The 19,548-nt window shown below is 45.1% G+C and overlaps 1 protein-coding gene across 1 annotated transcript in view; it reads left to right on the forward strand.

Moving 5' to 3' along the window:
- Positions 1-5,957, forward strand: part of Tbx19 (T-box transcription factor 19) — a 29,929-nt gene extending 23,972 nt beyond the window's left edge. The window contains exons 7-8 of the mRNA XM_004865220.3: positions 1,503-1,638; positions 4,684-5,957. Of these exons, the coding sequence (XP_004865277.1) occupies positions 1,503-1,638; positions 4,684-4,978 (431 nt within the window). The 3' untranslated portion in view covers positions 4,979-5,957. The remainder of the gene's footprint in view (positions 1-1,502; positions 1,639-4,683) is intronic.
- Positions 5,958-19,548: the final 13,591 nt, after the last annotated feature.

The following is a 19,548-nucleotide window of genomic DNA, read 5'->3' on the forward strand; positions in this document are numbered from 1 at the left end:
TGGGTCAGAGAAGGCTGCGCTGAGGGTCAATATTTAGATTGAGCCTGGAAGGGTGATAGAAAAGGACAGGAAGAAGTGGGCAGGAGGGGCGGATGCACGGTGTGTGTCACAGTGGAGGCGTGGGTGTCCCAGTGGAGGGAGCGAGGATGTGGAGGATGGAAGAGCTGGAAGACCAGAGCTGCGCCCAGAGAGGTGGCAGATGCCACTTCACACAAGGACGCGACATGGCGTCTTTGCTCACTTTGTGCCTCTGTAACAGAGTACTGGGGACGGAGTCATTTGTAAAGAACACATCTATTTTATCACAGTTCTAGGGGTGAGGAAGCCCAAGATCAAGGGACTGGCATTTGGTCAGGACCTTCTTGCTCTGTCGTAAGAAGACAGAAGGCATCTCTTGGATGGCAGAGAGGGAGGGGGCTGAGTTCATCCTTTCATGAGAAACCCACTCCTGTGCCACACCCAAAAGAATGGGATTAATCCAACACTGAGCTCTTAAGGGTCCCCCCCTCAGCACTGTGTCACTGGGGATGAGGTTTCTAGCACATGAACTTTAGGGAGGCATTCAAACTCAGCACCCGGGGTGTATATGGGATTGTCCTCTCTCTCTTCCTTCTTTCCTCTTCCTTTCTTTCTCTCTTCTTCTTTCTTTATATGCATGCTTTATGCAAATGAAGGCTCAAAGAAATAGAAAATGCTATCCCTTTCCTTCATTTATGTGTACAACATGATCTATCATCTATCTCTCTATCATCGATCTAGCTATCAAAATTACTACTACAGCAAGCATATCCATCTCATGTAATTATCATTTCTTTTTAGCTGAGAGCACCTGAAACCCACTTCCATAGGACAATTTATTCTATAGCACAATATTATTAACTATATTCCTCACGCTGTATGCTACATCTAGACTTACTCATCCCACATAACTGCATCTTTGTGTCTTTTGACCCAAGCTCCTCACCCCCCCCCCACTGTTCCACCCTCTGCTTCTATGAACTCAGCTTTCCTAGATTCCACATACAGGTGGGGTCCTGTGGTCTCTTCCTTCCCATGAGAAGATGCCATTCTTGAGATGTTTAAATTCACCTGGGGATCATTGGGGGAATAAAGTCTTGGACCTCAGGAATCTCGGCTGGGCACCGGTGGCCCTTAAGCCCAGCTTGAGGGAAGGCTGTTCCAGTCCATTCTTAGAGGGGAGAGAATGTGGCAGTGGGAGTGAGACAGGTGGGTCACAGGGAGCCAACATCCCCCTTACCTGAGCCTCCTGTGTGAGCTGGAGGTGGGCAGTTGTGAAGACTGAACTACCAGCCTTGCCTGGCATGTGGATGGCATTCAATCAGCCTAAGTTCCTTCTTCTTTTCTGTTTTCCTCCAAAAGAGCTAGCAAACTTGGTTATAGACTAGCCATGGTTATATTCTGCCCTTGGATAATGCTGTTGGTCACTACCTTCACAGGTTTTGTGTGTCCTGTCCATTGAACTGTTGTTATTTTTCCTAAAGTGAACTTGATAGAAAGTTCAAGCAGCAATCTGCAAGTCTTCTCAGGACCTGACAGCTGGAATTCCTTGTCCTCCACTCCCCACGCCAGCATCCTGTCTGTACCCCACACCAATGGACCAATCAACCCAGGGCCCAGGTGAGACCAACACTGTTGACTTGCTCACAGGTGGTCCTGGAGGCTTCCGGTAGTCCCTCCCGGACACTCAAGTGCATTCTTCTCCTAGGATGGCTGAGTCTAAGCTATTGTCCTGACTCCTAAGCTACTAGGAAGTGAAGGTGACCACAGGATGACTTTCGTAGCCGGAGAAAGGGAGGCAGGGAAGCACCGATTCAGCTCCATGCTCTGTATTTTCCAGTGCTGGCATTTCATACTGAAAAGGGAAAACACCATGGCCTGGGGTCAGTGGTCTTGAGCCAAGCAGAGTCACTTTAAACTGGGGTTGTAACAAATAGACACCGAATACTGGGACACCAAAAGGAAATATACACAAGAAATTCAGATTCTTGATCGTCCATATTCTCATAAGTCTTCCCCTCTAAAAAGCAACCCGTTGGGTACCTGGCTCACAGCCCCGGTCATAGGGCTGAGTGTAGCATGTGGGACCCATGGCATAATTCTCACACCAGAGACCTGCATTTAGCACTGACTTCCGGAAATCAGAACATCAGCATGGTGGAGAGGAGAGAGGAGGCCCCTTGGAACCTGACAGGTAGGAGCTGGGGTACCAGTTCCATCTCATAACGACTTTGTGTCTTTGGAAAATATTCTCAGCTTTACTGAGCTCCAGATTTCTTATCTGTAACCCAGAAATAGTATGGTGAGCACCAAAATGAGAAAAAGCTTTGTGAGCAGTCATATTCTGTGGAAGTGTCAGCTACTATGTTCAGTATGTACATGCAGAATTCTGAGCAGGTCCAAAAGGGATTCAAAATTGAAAGATGGCACCTGAGGAGACATCAGATGATGACGACAACTTGTAGGTCTAGAGAAAGTAGGAGAATATGATGGCTTTTGGTCAACAGTGGGGCTTTCATAATTTAATGTGTCCCGGAAGCAGGCTGTAGTCTTGGCTAGGGCCTGAGCCATTGGATTTCTAACAAGACTTCAAGTGTTGCCGATGCTGCCAGGCTCACAGGGGTCTAGAACTGTGCTGTCTAATGTAGCAGAAGCAGCCATTGCGCTACTGAAGACCTGAAATGCAGTTTAACCATACTGAGAGGTGTGGGAAGTATAACAAACACACAGGATTCTTAAGACAGTATGAAACAATGAATAAAAAAATATCAAATTTTTTGACCTATAGTGCCTATTGAAATGATAATATTTTGAATATTTTCAGTTGCTCAGAATATTAACAGGTTCATATCTTTCCTTTTTCTAAATGCGGCTACAAGGAAATGTAAGCCTGCATGGTGGCCGGCCCTTGTGCCTCACATCCTGTTTCTGTTGGGCAGTGCTGGCCTGTGGGACTTGAGTAAGCAGCAATTTGGGCTGTGGTAGGAAGTGGGAAAGAGAATGAGCAGGGGAACCCTGAGGATGTGGAACAGGCATGCGTCAGATGCTGTGCTAGATGCTTAAGGAAGTCAGCTGTATTCCTCGAAGACATCTACAAGGCAGGTGTTAAAACCCCTACTGTCCAGGGCTGGGGATTTGGCTCAGTGGTTTCGCCGCCTGCTTTGCAAGTGCAAGGTCCAGAGTTTGATCCCCTGTACAAATAACAACCCCCCCCCCAAAAAAAAACCCTCCTACTTTCCAGATGAAGGCACTAAAGCTCAGCAGCACTGAACTCCCCTGAAGTCATGCAGCAGGTTAATGAGGAGTGCATGTTTCTCCCACGGGCTGGGAGGCATGGAGAGGTTTCTAGGGAATACGGTATGAGAGCCTCTGGTGGAGGGCATCATATGGTTTAGCGTCCAGCAAGAGGGCAGCTCAGAGAGCCAAGAGGAGGGATCCCTGCAGGTTCCCATGGTCCCAGAAACTACACAGCCCCTGCTGTGTGGCACAGGGTGCAGGGTGGTCTTGCTAACTGGGTTTCCTTGTTGGCGCGTTTAACCCATTTTTTTTTTTTTTTTGGTTTGGTACTGGGGATCAAACTCAGGACCTTGCACTTGCAAGGCAGGTGGCGGAACCACTGAGCTAAATCCCTGGCCTTTAACCCATTTTTGACACCCTAAGAACTTTGTTAGAGGAAAACAAATGTGTTCAGTACTGTCATGGACCAGGAGGCAGCACCAGGCAGTGAGGAAGCTAAGAAGTCAGGACCTAGTGACGACCGAGGCGTAGATCATTGGCGGTTATTCTGTTTCAACTGCAGTCATGTGCATACGGGCTCTGTATTAATGTGCAAACTTCACCACACATAAAATCAACTGGGAAGCTTAAAAGAATTCCTGAGAGCCCGGCTGCGTGACAGACCAGTTAACCAGAAGGTAGGATGTGACCCAGGCATCTGCTGCTGTTTTTAAACACACTAAGGGGTTCCAGTGTGTCACCAAATTTGGGAATCAGTGCAACAGCCGTGGAGAAGGTGGAGAAAGTGGCCCAGCTTTTATGGCAGGGACCCGAGCTGACAGGTGGAGATCAGGGATGGGAGAGTTAATTATAACTCCCACCTACTGTGTGCCACCTTCAGGGAACCATACTCACCCTCTTATTTCGCCTTCACAGCTGTCTCCAAGGTCTGTAAAATATCACAGCAGATCTTGAAGAAGCTGACTCACATATGCGCTAACTTGACGAAGGCCCCAGAATACGTAGCAGAGATAGGATAGAGATAGTAGAGATAGGATGCAAACCCAGGACTTCTAACACCGAAGTCCCAGTTCTTATGTCTTCTTTGGGACCTTGCACTTGTGAGGCAGGCAGTGGAACCACTGAGCTAAATCCCGGCCCTCTTATGCCCTGTCTTGGCCAGGGAGACACCAGACTCACAGATCATGTGGTTCAAGTATCTACTTTTCACTGCCTTATCTACTTTATACGGGCTGCAAGGGTGATGTTCCAGAGAGTGAAATGCTATGTTTCAGATCCAGCCCCAGAACCCAGGTCACAGGACGGGTGATTTTATTCTCTCCTGCCATGCCTCCCTGCTTCTCTCGGCTTTTCTGCAGGAACAGGGCCTGTCTGGGCACTGCTTTCTTAAAGCATCACCAAACATCCCCCTCTCTCTGTGTCTTGCAGCCCCTACCCATGCCTGTGGACGATCAGCAATGGAGGCGGAGGTCCTGCAGGCTCGGCCGCGGAGGTCCATGCCAGCGGCGCTGGGGCCTTTCTCCTGGGAAACCCAGCCGTGACTTCGCCCCCCTCAGGGCTGCCCACGCAGGCGGCCGCTTCGGCAGGTGTGGAGGTCCTGGGAGAGCCCGCGCTCACCAGCATTGCGGTGTCCACCTGGACGGCGGTGGCCTCGCATCCCTTCCCAGGCTGGGGTGGCCCGGGTGGGGCTGGGCGCCACTCTCCCTCCCCTTTGGACAGTTAGGAAGGATCCGAGGAGCCCCTGTTGGCGGAGGACCCCGGATGTGTGTAGTCTGAGAAACCCCATCTGCCGACTCCAGCGCCTCCAGGTCAGCGTGTCCTGGAAGTCCTCCCCGAGATAGGCTGGTGTGGAGGATGCGAAGCACATCTCCCCTCCACTTTCCTTTGCACTCGCATGTTCTCTAGGCTTCTCCTTGCTGCACTTAGGCGACGAAAATCCACCAAATCACTTCTTGGTTCCCTGCCCCTTACCTGCAAGTGGTTGCTGAAAGCCTCCCTTCCTTTTCTCTGGAAGTGGTGTGAAGCTGTGAGCTCAGAGTTCACCCAGCAAGGCCACTCTGTCCTGTTTTGTGCAGCCCTGGAAAGTGTGTGGCCACGGGGCCTGGGCTGGCTTCTGCTCTGGGACTGAGACAGATGTGAGCCTGCACAGTGGATGAGAAGATGTAGCAGATCCTGTGCTACGGCGGTGTGCGTGGAACTGAGGAGATGAGCCCGCATCACTCCCCTGCTCAGACACCCGAAGCAGCTCCCCATTGCCTGCAGATCTGCTTCTACTAAGGAGATTCTGGCTCTCACCCTTTTTCCAGCCTTGGTTCCCTCTGTCAGCCTCTACTTCCTGTTCCACCAAAGCGTTTGTGTTCACTGCCCTTTCCTTCTGGACGCCTCCCCTGTGCCTGGGGGTCCCTCTCTCCCCAGTTCACCTGTGTGGCCCCCCTCCCCACCCGGGGTCCCTGCGAACTGCACTTCCGTTGTGAATCATCGGAGCTGGCGAATTTCACCTTTCCCCAGCGCCTGCTCTCCCTGCTCTATCTCAGAGCTCACCTCCCTCTGTTTTGAGTTTTTGTTACCTGTGAGGTTGCTGCTCCCCACCAGACTGTGAGCCTCTCAAGGGGGAGGCCTGGCCTTCCCGTCTTTGCGCCCTTCAACACTCTGCACTGTGCCTTGCCTGTTGTAGGTGCCCAATAAATGTTTGCTGAGCTGAATTGAAGTGTGTGTGTGTGTGTGTGTGTGTGTGTGTGTGTATGACAGGGTGGTCAGGCACAGTGAGCACACCTCTCAGTACTTTGGGAGGCTGAGGCAGGAAGATCACAAAGTTCAACCCAGCATGGGCAACTTAGCCACTTAGCAAGACCCTATCTCAAGATAAAAAATAAAAAAGGGCTGGGGATGTAGCTCAGTGCAATGGCCTTGGGTTTCATCCTTGGTGTATCAGTCAGTGCTCACTGGAGAAACAGATTTAAATAAGATATATAAATATATCTGGATTTACTGGGTGGGCTTACGATGGCCACCCACAGTCAGGTGTGGGAGAGTGCAAAGGGCTGTCTGCGGGCTGGAGATCTGGAGGACCCAGTCAGAGCTTATAGGGCTGGCGCTCACTGTAGAGTCCTGTGCGAGTCTGTATCAGGAAGCTGAAGAGTCTGTGCTGGAAGCCAGGAGAGGGACATCCCAGGTGAAGGGGAAGAATGGAGCTCTTCCAAAGAAACCAAAGCGAGTTTCCGTCTTCTTTCCCTTTTTATTCCATCCAGGCTGCAAGCCTATTGGTCGGTGCCACTCACACCAGGGTGGGTCTTCCCTCCTCAGTAAGTCCATCAGCCACACCCAGAACTGTGCTAAGCCAATTAGTTGGGGGAAATACCAGGACAGCATGGAGCGAGCTCACCAATGCAGGCTCCGTGACATGGCACCACACCAGTGTGGGAGCTCTGGGACACACTGGTGTCCCCTCGGCCTGCCACATGAGGCACAGCCACCTCTCGGTGGTTGATAATTTATAAGGAGGTAGGGTGTGCTAGAGGTGTTACTCCTTAACATGGCTTCTTGGACCCTCTGGGCTGGGATTGCCTGGAAAATCTGATAGGAACCCAGATTCCTCAGTGCACCCCTTACCTGTTGGGTCAGAACATTTGGGGTTGAGGTTCAGAAGTCTCATCTCAGATGCACTTGAGCCTCTACTATCCAAGGTTATTGCTATAACCAATGAACCAAGCTGTTGTTTCCTCAGTCTTGGTTTTTCCTTTTCCACCACCACTGGATGTGCCCCTAACCGTGGGAGGGGGGCTTCCAGACTGGAGTGGTGAGCAGCTTGCCCAATGCTGACAGTGCAGCCCCCTCGGGCTGCCACAGAAGGGTCAAGGAACTTGGGGTTTCACTCTGTGCCTGGGCTTGATGGCTTCCATTCCTATGTCATCAGCCGAGCCCAGGGAAGTATGCTCCTTTGTTTAAATAAAAATGAATTACAGTAAAAGGCACATTGCTACTAATCCCCCTCAAACCACTTCTCCGCACTTTGAACACCTTTACCCTGTTGTTTTTGCCATCTTCTAAAGCAGTTCTGGAAGTCCTCTTTCCTGAGTGTCTTTAGTTGCATTGTGGTGAGTGACTCAATGTCTTGAATTGATTCAAAACATTTACCCTCGACCCAGTTATATCCCTTCTAGGTATCTTCCAGAGAGTTAAAGACATCATATTTCAATGATATATGCATATCTATATTTATAGCAGCACAATTCATAATAGCTAAACCTTGGAAGCAGTCTATATGTCCATCAACAAATGAATGGATAAGGAAAATGTGTTTACACACAATGGAGTGCCACCCTGCCATAAAGAAGGATGAATTCAAGTCATTTATAGTCACTTTGAGACCATAATGCAAAGTGAAATACATCAGACACAGAAGGCTAAATGTCACATGGTTTCTCTTATATGATCGGTGAGTGAAAGACTGAGGCTCACTGTACTATACAACCGTTCTCTGGGAAGCTGCCTGGACAGCGTGTCCCCCACCTGTTCCTGGTTGCTCACTCCCTCTGTGATACCGTTAGAGGCCATGAAAATATTACCACATTAGCATCTCTAATATGTACCTTGGTAAATTTTAAAATGTGGCCCTATCTCATTCTGTTAGGAGTTAAGGATTTGGTGGCCTCCAGCTGACTGGCAAAGCACTTGCTGCACCAGTGAGTCACGTGCCAAGTGCTTACTCAGCAAGTGACATTAGGTCTGGAAAACCCATCCATAGCTTTGCCCTTCACACTGCTCCCCCAGCCCGGAGCAAGCAGAAGACTTAGTCCAGAGGCTCAGGACAGAAAGAAGCCAGTGGTCTTCATTCTTTTTTGTCATTTATGCTGCTCAGGTGGATTGGGCTGGGTCCTCTGCAGAGCAGAATATTAGCTGCCTCTGGGTGATTGTGTCACATCAGTTTTATGGGATGCTTAGCTTGGAATCTATGAAGATTCTTAAGCACACAATGTGATAATCTGTTCTGCATATTTGCTGTTAGGTATTCATCTAGAGCCATTTACTCTCTCCAAATAGTCTTTTTTCCAAATAGTTCAGGGGTAATTTTCTAATCAGAAGGAGCAACATTAATGACTTAAGTCAGTTTAAATAAATGACTGAATCTTTGCTGTGCTGGGCAAACTTTGGGACCCGTATCCCATCTCCTTCCTCCTGTATCTTCTTTACTCAGCTTGTCACAAAACTAAGACAGTGCCCCTCTCAGTTTTCAGGCCTCTCCCATGACATGGATCCTCCTTCAGGGACAGGAGTCATGCAGTTCTTTTAGCCAGATGGTGAGATTTCAAGTCTCCATAAAGCCTTGTCTATTTGAAGAATTTTTCCTTGTTGGACTCGTCTTTGGGTTTTGTGACCATGCCAGCTCTTCCTCCTCAGGAGAGCCAGCCTCGTTGTCACCTACCTCTGCCCATGTCCCAGAGCCAGATGCCTATGGGAGGCTGTCACTTGGTGGGACCTTTTAGGATTAGGAGGTAGTTGTGCAGAGGTGGTGATATGAGGGGAGCGATGTTTGCATTATCTGCACTGTTAAGGAAAAACCTTAATAAAAGATATTTGCCATTGGCACGTGTTTGTTACTCTCTCTCAAGACTAGAATAAACATAGGTGAATATGAACAAGTTGAAATAATGCATTCATGAAGAATATGAGCTCTATCTTATGAATTGTGGGTCTGTTAATGTTGGGGAGTGGTGACTGGGGTGTTCAAGTGGCATTTCTTTCAGCTTCCTCTTAATTTTCATCCCTATCCCCATGGAGGCAAAAGAGAAGAGCCTCATGGTCTGAAGATGCCAGAATGTTTCCACCATCTTCACTGTGCAGACGTCTGTGATGTGTATCCACTGCCCTAACTTTCTTCTGGGAGTAGGACTGCCCTACACACTTTCAAACTGCCCCATTCTCCCACATCTGTGTCTTTACTGGGGACTGTCACGCTTGGACTTGACCCTGCCCCTCTGAGCAGTATCCATTGTTCAGAGGTTTGTGTCACTTGCACTAAAGAGTCCCATCAGCTATAGGAAGAACAAAGGGCCCAGCACCAGGAAATGCACATGGGCCCATTTGCTTCAAGTTTCACATGTGAAGGGTTATCTGAGACCCAAGGAAATGTACTGAAAATGGAGGCGATGGAGTTGATACCCAAGGCTCATTATAAAGCAAACCTCAACATTATCATCATCATCATCATCATCATCATCATCATCATCATCATCATCATCATCATCGTCATCATCGTCATCGTCATCATCATTGTCATCATCAGACCATACAAATGGTCATTTGTGGGGCTGGCTGGGCGGGGATGAACTCTGTAGGGCAAGGTCAAGCAGGAGCTGATGCTGCTGTCCAAGGTGAAGTTTCTTCCTCTTCAGAGAAAATTTAGTTTTGCTCTTAAGGACTTTCAGCTGGGTAAGGCCCACCTACATTAGTGAGCGTAATTTTCTTTATTTCAAGTCAGTTGTGATGGTTAATCTTAACTGTGAAGTTGATTGGCTTGAGATCTGCCTAGGAAATCAGCAAAGCACACTTCTGGGTATGTCTGGGTGGGGCATAGGCCTTGGTGACTATGTATGGTGGTCTCTTGTCTCTTCCTCTGTGGCTCTTTCCCTGCTCTCTGCTTCCTGGATAGGATGATGTGAGCAACTTTTCTCCACCATGCAGTTTATGCTGTGGGGCCAGTTGGCCATGGACTGAAACCTTTGAAACCATGAACCCAAATGAACCCGATTTCCTTTAAGAAGTGTATGTCAAGTCTTTTGGTCACAGTGATAAAAAACTGACTAATACATCAATGGGCAGTAGATGTTGATCACATCTGCAAAATACCTTCGGCCTAGAACGATTGACACATAAAAATAACCATTCCAAGAACCCAAGTTTATTGTTCATTACCTTTGCTTCAGCAGAGTTGGAGAGAACATCCCTGGAGCATCACTTATGGAGGACAAACAAAATACTGTGAAGATTTGGATAAAAGTCTTTGGAGGAAAGTCTGCCTTTTGGTCCTCTGAGAGTCAGTGTAGAAATTGTCCACAAGCAGATATTGTTCAGTTCCAGAGGCGAAGGTACAGAGGTGCCACCCTTTGCCACAGGCCTGAGATGAAGGAGGACCAATGCCGAGGACCCGGGCTACTGATGGAAAATTGGAGTCTGGAAAAGCTGGAGGCCAGAGCAGCTTATCGGACCCACATTAGGACTTGGATGGAACTGCCGGGGACGGAGGTGGGAAGCTAGTCAAACGTGCACTCTCAAAATGGCGAAATCTGAGATTCACATTCCCTGGTTGTGAGCACTCTAATTTGGAGTGCCTTGTAGGAGTAACCTTGCGTGGGTTTAAGCGGAAGTGTGTGCATGAGTGTATACATTTGGTGAGAAGTTTTCTGTCCCAAGAGAAGTCAGTAAACCTTTGGGATAGAATCATTTTGTGTTGGAAGAGCACTTTTTTTGGGGGTCGGGGGGATGAGGTTGTGTGGAAGAATGTAACAGGGAGTTTGGGGTGAATCAGGGCTGTAGATAGACCTGTGATACCTCCCATTCATCTGTGAGATAGGGAGACCTTAGAGGTTGCAAGAGGGGTCAGACCTGTATAGTAAGGAACATAGTGATGTCTTCTTAGAGGGAAAGGGACTCAGATTTTGACCTTTCCTCTTGGTGGTTCAAATTTAGTTGCCATGTAATATTCCATTGTAGCTAGGATCACAGGCGTGTGCCACCATGCCTAGCATTTGCATGGAGTCCTGTAATGTACGGTCTTTTGCAACTGGCTTCTTTCACTTACAGTATCAGTTTTTTTGTTTTTTGTTTTGTACCGGGGATCGAACTTGGGACCTTGTGCTTGTGAGGCAGGTGGCAGAACCACTGAGTGATATCCCCGGCCCTTACAGTATCAGTTTTGAACCTCACTGATGTGATTTCATTCCTTTTGGTTTGCTGGTTGATCAGATGATGGGCATGGGGATGTTCCTATTTTTTGAACATTCATATGCAGTTCTTTGTGTGCATCAGACACTACTATTATTCCCATTTTCCAGATGAGGAAACAGGCTCTGAGGGCTTAACTGGGGTTTCCAATGTGACACGATTGCTAGAGGGCAGGATTTAGACCTCTCTGATGGTAAAGCCACGCCCCTACAACTCCATGGCACTTGGGTACTGAGAGTGGACCCGACCTTGGCTAGGTACTTTATTCTGTTGGTGCCTCCCTTGGTGTCACCAGGTCCCTAGGACTGCTGTGGCAATTATGCGTAGGGTCTGTGCTCCTGCAGGGAGGAAGCTGGTGGAGGAAGCAGGGAAGGCAGGACAGGGAGAGTGGTTCTAGCAGAGCCACAGGGGCCACAGTACCAGAGGGCTGGTGGCAGATTGCTGATCTTCCAGGAAGGAGTGGGTGGCAGGGAAACATTCGAGGGGATTCCCAGAAACCCTTTAACACAGATTCTGTGAATAAACTGAAGTTTCCTGGGGTAGTAAAATGTGGGTTGGAGTCCATTATAATTTGGATTATTAATGAAATGTGTTCTCAAAGTCTGGTGAATCCTGGCAAATATTGTAAATAGAAAAGAAGTGATTGATTTTAGGGTAGATTTTTAAAAAGTGCACTTATTGACACAAAATAAAAATAAATAAAAATAAAAATGAGTCAAAGCCCAAATCTTCAAAAGTCTATGAATTAACTTAACATTTTAGGAATTCACAAATGTGATGAAATGGAGAAGGACGTTGTATTTATACTGAGTAGAGTTTGGGGGCCTGTGCTTAGCAGTCCACTGTGGTGAGCCTGCTGCCAGGACGGACAGCCCCAGGGGGTGAGAAGCGGACCTTGCCTTTCCCATGAGAAACCAGGACAGCCTGGCCTTGCCGAGGTGACTCTGTCAGCCTGTATCCCTGGGACATCGACTCGCGGATCCTGCTGTTTTGATCACATGGAGGATGAATGGTCTGGAATGAAGCAGGGCAGGACTGAGCAAGAAGGAGTAGGAAAGCTAACAGGTGACTTACCCCGCCCCCCCCCCCCCCCACCTTACTGCTGCACTTTTCTCAGGGTCCAGCAGGTGGCTCTGTGGTTCAGCCACACCGCTGCCGACAGCAGCTGGACGTCTGGATACAGTAAAAACAGCTGCTTGCTTATGTCAGACAACCCTGTCCTAGCTCTATCGAATTGTACTTATTTCACTTTAAAAAGTTTTAAATTTTCTTTTAGGAAATATTTTAAATTGTCAAATACTTAAAACATTTAGAAAAGTACATATAATAGTTTAACATGTATATATATATGTCACCACCAATATTAAGTAAGTGTTATCATTTTGTTATATCTACCTCGAATAATTTTTATTCTCTTTTAAAAAATATTTTCTCTCTCTTTTCTTAAAAAAAGCAGAGATTCAGCTAAGGCAGCACACTTCAATCCCTTTCTCCCACTTTCTCTCCCTGAGCTAACTGTAGGGAGAGGCTGCTCATGCTTCTGCCTATCTTGTGAGCAGAGGCCCTGGAGGCTTCTGTTGCAGACTGTCAGCCTTGGAAGGTAGAGCTAAGTTTCTCCCTTGGAGCAGCGCAGGTTTGTTTACTGTCTGCTTTCAGGAAGATAGTGTCTCAGTGGAAAAGGTTCCTTGCAGCCCATTATAAAAGCCTGGGATTTCTCAGCTCCGATACAGATACGCTGTGTAAATAGCATCTGCCTGGCCACTCTGCAGCAGCCCCTGTGGGGCTTGGGGTAGGAGCTGAATTGAAATGCATGCTGCCCGTGTACTGCGAATAATGAGGTCCTTTGTCTCTGACCCAGGTGTCTCGTGTCTTTTGCCAGGATCTGTGAAATTGTGGCAGGCTAACCTATGAGCTTGGAAGGGGGGCGGAATCTTAGGTCTTTCACAGTTCTTGGTAGTAACTGAAACCTTGAGGTTGCTGCTTGTAGTTCTCTTGTAAATATTCTAATACATGTAAGTCTACCATCAATTTGCATGATCAGGTCTTAAATTACGGGTAACTTCTACATGTCATGTTTAAACTTATTTTTTCAATTCTTCAAATGTTTTCCAACTATATTCATGTTTATAAACCTTGTTATAGTTAATTCATTTTAATTGTTCTAGGATTATCTTTAGCTTTTCATTTTATGAACATGCTTAGTGTGTGTATTCCCTTTCCTAAAATAGTGAGTTCACTTCCACGTGTTCTCTGTTACACACAGCTGCCATGGCACCCTTGCACACATCTGTGGTGACTGTGTGTGACTCTGCAGCACAGGTATCTCAAGGCAGAATCCCAGTATTGGGATATATGCAGCCCAGATTTTGCAGGTGTTGCTAAGTTGTTCTCCAAATTGGTCATATACATTTGTGATCCCAGCAGTAACATGCAAGTTTCCAACCTTGCTGACACCTTATGTTGCTCAGCCATTGCTATTTTAAAATCTGAGTGGTATAAAGTTCTATCTGGTTGATTTGATTTTCATCTTAGGTGAGGATGAATATTTTTTCATCGCTTTATGGCCTTTGGGTCCTCTCTTCTCAGAAGCCTCCTCATTTCTTATGGTCATACATTTTTGAGTTGTGAGTCTTTCTTTATAGGTTGTGGATACTTCTTTATTGGCAGAGATGTGTCCAGTGGAAAGTCAGTGGAATAGCTTCAGGGCCTTTGGCTTGTTGCTGTTCTTCCAATGCCCTGGGAGGGATCCATAGCAATAGGCTTACATGAGTCTATATTTTAAAAAATTTGCAAAAGAGAGCTATTTTAACACTGTTCAGTTGTGACTAATATTCTTATTGCTCCTACTTTCCCCTGTAACACCTCTTGATGTTGGGTGATGGGACGTTTGGAATCTGACTTAGGTGGGAACTGAGTTGGGGATGCATTTAGTTTGGATTTAGTGAGATACGTTCACGGGGTTCTCAGTCTATGCTACTACTGGCTCTTCCACTGTAGAAATGCTTCTTGTGACATAGTCCTGTGGCACCAGAAGAGTCTAAGTGGGGAAGGTGGAATTGTATAAGCTCCAGAATCTGCAGTGAGGGATTTTATTGATGTAATCATCCAATGTGTAAATCTGAGAACTCAAAAATCATTGACATTTTGTCAAAATGGAAATTATCTCCTGCCAGGAGTACACCCAACAGAGCAGCAAATATAGTCACATATACACCTTACTTTATTTCTCTCTTGATGGGAATTGTCAAAATGGAATGTATTACATTTTCTGTTTGTAAGGCATAAGCCTGTAGCAGTTCCATAAACAGCAAATGCATGTGAGAATGACTCAGATGTAAAGGAAAATTGATACAATTTCCACATGTTTGACAATTCTAGATATTTACATGGTAAGTAGTTATGAAGCAGGAAGAAATTGTTCTAAAATATAGATATCAAAACCCTCCACAACACCAAATTTTGATTAGTCATGTTAGAGAAAAGATCATTGCTCCAGTTTTTCTATAGAAAATGGTATTATAAAAATCATTGTATGAAGAAAAACAGCATGGTACTAGCAAAAGAACAGACATGAGGATCAATGGAACAGACTAGAGCATGCAGAAACAACTCCAGACACACTCAGCCACCTTATCTTTGACAAAGGAGCCAAACACCTTCATTGGAGGAAAGATAGCCTCTTTAATAAATGGTGTTGGAAAAATTGGCTTTCCACTTGCCAAAGATTGAAACTAGACCCATATCTTTCACCACCACTAACCTAAAATCAAAATGGACCAAAGATCTAAATATTAAAACAGAAACCCTAAACTACTGGAAGAGAGAATAGGTAGAATGCTTGAGGACATAGGAGGAGCTAAAGACTTCATGAACAAAACTCAGACCTCACAGGAAATACAACAAAGAATCAACAGCTGGGACCTCATCTTATAAAAAGCTTTTGCACAGCAAGAGAAACCACCAACAGAGTGAAGAGACAACCACAGAGTGGGAAAATTTTTTTACCAGCTATTCAGATAAAGGGCTATTATCTAGAATATATAAAGAACTTAAAAAAAAAAAGAACTAAAAAAACCCAAAAACAAAACCTAAAAAAAAAAATCAGAGTCCCCAAATTTAAAAAACTAATGCAAAAATGGGCATCTGAAATAAAAAGACACTTCTCAGATAAGGAATTGGAAATGGCAAATAAATATATGAAAAAATGTTTAACATCATTAGTCATTCAAGAGATGCAAATGAAAACAATGCTGAGATTCCACCTCACTCCAGAAAGAATGGCTGCTATCAAGAAATCAACCAATAACAAATGCTGGTGGGGCTGTGGGGAAAGAGGAACCCTGTTCCACTGCTGGCGGGAGTGTGGACTGGTGCAACCACAGTGGAAATCAGTGTGGAGATTTCTCAAAAAACTAAAACCAGAGGTTCCATTTGACCCAGCTATACCTCTTCTTGGTATCTTCCCGAAAGAATTAAAAGCATCATACCACAGTGATGTATGCACTCCCATGTTTATAGCAGCACAGTTTGTAATAGCTAATTCTTGGAAACAGCCCAAATGCCCATCAACTGATGAGTGGATAAAGATGTGTTTTTTTTAATGCAATGTAGTAGTACTCTGCCATAAACAAAGATGAGCTTCAGACATTTATAGCTAAATGCATAGACCTTGAGACCATACTGTTAAGTGAAATAAATCCGATACATGTATTTAAATACTGCATTGTTTCTCTGGTGTGATAAACTGAAAGAGGAAATAAGGACTGAGATGTATAATGGATGTTGGGAAATGGGAAGAAAGTGTTCAAATGGGAAGGGGAACAAGGGAGGAAGAGGGAGAAAGGAAGGAAGGGACAAGAAAAAAAGAAAATGGAAGAAAAAAATGGAAACAAAGGTTTTGTACATAGGGAGGGGAGGGGGCTTGAGGGAGGAATGGGATAAAATAAAATAAAATTTACAAAAAAATCATTGTATGAAGAAGCCATCAGAGGTTATATCTAAAAGTAGTTATAGCTATAAGTACTTAATGTAAACATTGCATCATTTCTGGCAGTGTAGAATCAAGGCATCTCCTGCAGATGTGTGTGCCCACATAGCTAAATTCTGTCCAGCACGGTATGTGTTGGTTTCTTAGGACTTCCATCATAAAGCTCCACAAATTGGATGGCTTAATGTAAAAGAAATTTTGCTTGCATTGTTCTGGAGGCTAAAAGTCTGAAATCAAGATATTGACAGGGTCAAGGTTTTTCTGAAGGCTCTAGGAGAGCATCCTTTTATCCCAATCCAGTATGCTCTTATTTTAACTAATTACATCTGCAAAGCTTGGGGGGACATTACTCACATGGTTCAATTCAATACAGGGTGTAAGCTAAGTGAGTATTGCACTATTCAGAAGAGCCAAATGCCGGGGCTGAACCATTGGAAGGTTTTTCCCTCCCATGTCTGGTGGTTAACACTGAATAATGTCATCTGGGACCTCAGCTGTAGCTGTTGGCTGCAGTGTCTATGTGTGCCCTCTTCCAGGGATGGCTGGGTTCTGAGTGACCATGTAAAGAGGACCCGGGAGAGAGCTTTCATGCCTTTTATGTCCTGCCCCTGAAAGTCATATGGCATCACTTCTGTCATGGCCACAGCCCACCCAGGTTCAAGGATATGTGTGAGTGTGTGGTGCACACGTGTGTGCATTCTGCCTTTCATTGTAGGTGTATCAGTCTTTATTACAATATAGATTTTTTAAAAATCATGGTTTTAAAAATAATTGCCTCAGTTTTATTTTTTAAAGCATCTGTCTCCTTCACTGGATGAAGCTTCCAAAGGCAGGTCTGTATTGCCTTCATCTTCAAATTTCTCGCAAGTAAACACGTGTACCCATTACACAGCGGAGGCTTCGTGAGTGTCTCCACTGTGAACTAAACTGACCTCCCTTCTGTTTCGATATCACGTTTCTGTCCATTCACTTCTGGTGTTGGAATTATTTCTGAAGTCATTTGTTGTTTAAGGGCTCCCTGTGATTCCTGGAGACACAGAGCTATAAATGTCCAATAAATTAATAATGTTCTGAGTTTAGCATTTATATGATTCTTTGTATTTGCAATTTAGCAAGCATAAATATTTTAGTGTAATGGACTTCAAAGTCATCTCCTGGTTCTGTGCTCCTATGGAGTGATGTTTCCATTCTTGTTTCCGCCCAAATACCAAAGAAAACACATCTTCCATCCTCCTTCTGATCTACCCTCTATAGACACTGGAGGTCTTGTAAAAAAGGCCAGGCTCTCCACTACTGTGCCAGACTTAGGGGTGTAGAGTGGTTTCCTCTCCATCCTGGCTGAGTGCTTCAGTTGTAATTTCAGCAAAACCACAGGATGTGTCTTTTATGGTACAACTTGTGAATCTAAAAAGCAAAGAAAGGGAGGATGGGTGAAGTTAGGAGAAGTAAGCAGCACAGTGCATTTTAACTAAAATTGTATGAGCGGTAAAGATATGATCACCCGGGGCAGGGGATTTAGCTCAGTGGTTCCGGCGCCTGCCTCGCAAACGCAAGGTCCTGAGTTTGATCCCCAGTACCTCCCTCCCCCCAAAAAAGATATGATCACCATTATTTATGGGTGAATCTTCTTTTCAACAATTCTTTGCACATCTTTCCATGTCTATCAACTTCTCATGTTTCCTCTGGTTCTGAAGTGGCTAACTCTGAATTTTCCATATAATGGAGAGAATGGAAAAGTTAAAAAAACTGATAAACCTCACTCTAGTCAACAGTTTAGGCTTTTCCTCCATCTCCAACTTTTTAAAAACAGATTGCCTGGTTAGACAGTAGACATTGGCTTATTGGAATTTCATGTCCTTCCTTTATATTTATAATGTTAATAGCAATAAAAATAACAGCTGCTATTTGTATTGTGCTTTGGTGTTTCAACACATTTTCATGCTATCTTGAAGGCTGAGCTATGAGCGGCCCATAGAGAGCTGTCTTGCAGTACTGGTTTTGCTCAGATGCTCATGACACGGCCTTGGGTTGTGCTTAGGGGTTTCCTTCCCTGCCTGTCAGGTTATTAGTGTCACCTTCCTTAAGTCCTGCTCAAAACCTGCAATCAGTCACTCAGAGCAATGCAAAGGTCAAGGGCAAATTCCTTAGTCTGCTATTTAAAACTTTTCAAAGTTGAAAAGGTACCACTCCAGTTCAATCTCCTGTTTTGTTTTTGCATAAAATGTTTGCTCTATGGAGTACTATTCTGGTATAAAAAAGGACAGGTTTGAATCATTGGTAGGAAAATGGATGCAACTTGAGGTCATAATGTTAAGTGAAGTAAGCCAGACACATAAGCTTAAATATTACACGGTTTCTCTTATACGAGAAGCCCAAAGCATAAATAAGTTAAAGAAGAAGATAGAAAGCAGATAATAGGAAGTGGGAAGATGGATCTTTTGCAAATGGAAGGGAGACCAAGATAGAGAGGGAGGGGAGAGAGAGGGAAGGGTGTGAAAAGATTGCGGTGTGTTGTGTTCACACACCAGCTCTCCGCAACGAATGTACTCGATGCGTACTGCAAACAAGTCCTAACCAAAATAAGAAAGAAAGAATTGCTGGGTCGGGGATTTAGCTCATGGGTGCTGCACCTGCCTTGCAAGCGAAAACTCCTGAGTTTGATTCCCTGTAGGGGGCGCGGTTACAGAAAATTAGGCTCCAATCAATCTACTGCGACCCTTTTCACATCTTAGTTTTGGGTGTTATTGTTCTTTTCACGAAGGTCTCTCTCTCTCTCTCTCTCTCTCTCTCTCTCTCTCTCTCTCTCTCTCAATATTTTCCTCTTAAAACCTCATCTTTTTTCACTGACCTACATCCCCAGCTCTTTTCCCCCAACCCATTAAGTTTATCGGTACATTTTAGGTATAAAGTACAGTTACATTCATCATTGGGATCTTGTACCATTACATGAGTATCTTGGTTCTTATTTTTTTTTCCCCTTCCCTTGCCCTCCCTTCACCCCCTCCACCCTTCCCTATTTTCAAAGACTTTGTTTCCATTTTTTTCCTTTTCTCACATTTTTTCTTTTCCCTTTTTTCCTTTTCCATACCTCTTCCACTTCCCCTGCTCCTTTAGACCTTTTCTTCCTGTTACACAACATCAGTTATACATTTTTCAAATTACAATATCAAGATCTAGGAGACATTACCCCAGATTTTACAGAATTTAAAAGGATATAGAAAACATATCACAAAAATCTGTTTTGAAATAAATTTGACTTCTAAGAAGTACCTTGGAAGACAAATTAATGAAACTAACTTTGGAGGAAATATAAAATTTGAATAGCACCTATTAAAAGAAAGTATATCCCTAGCTTGAAAACCTAT

The sequence above is a fragment of the Heterocephalus glaber genome, unplaced genomic scaffold (genome assembly GCF_053883595.1).
Source record: "Heterocephalus glaber isolate CG9 unplaced genomic scaffold, H.glaber_assembly_v1.0 deba00000738, whole genome shotgun sequence".
Taxonomy (NCBI): domain Eukaryota; kingdom Metazoa; phylum Chordata; class Mammalia; order Rodentia; family Bathyergidae; genus Heterocephalus; species Heterocephalus glaber.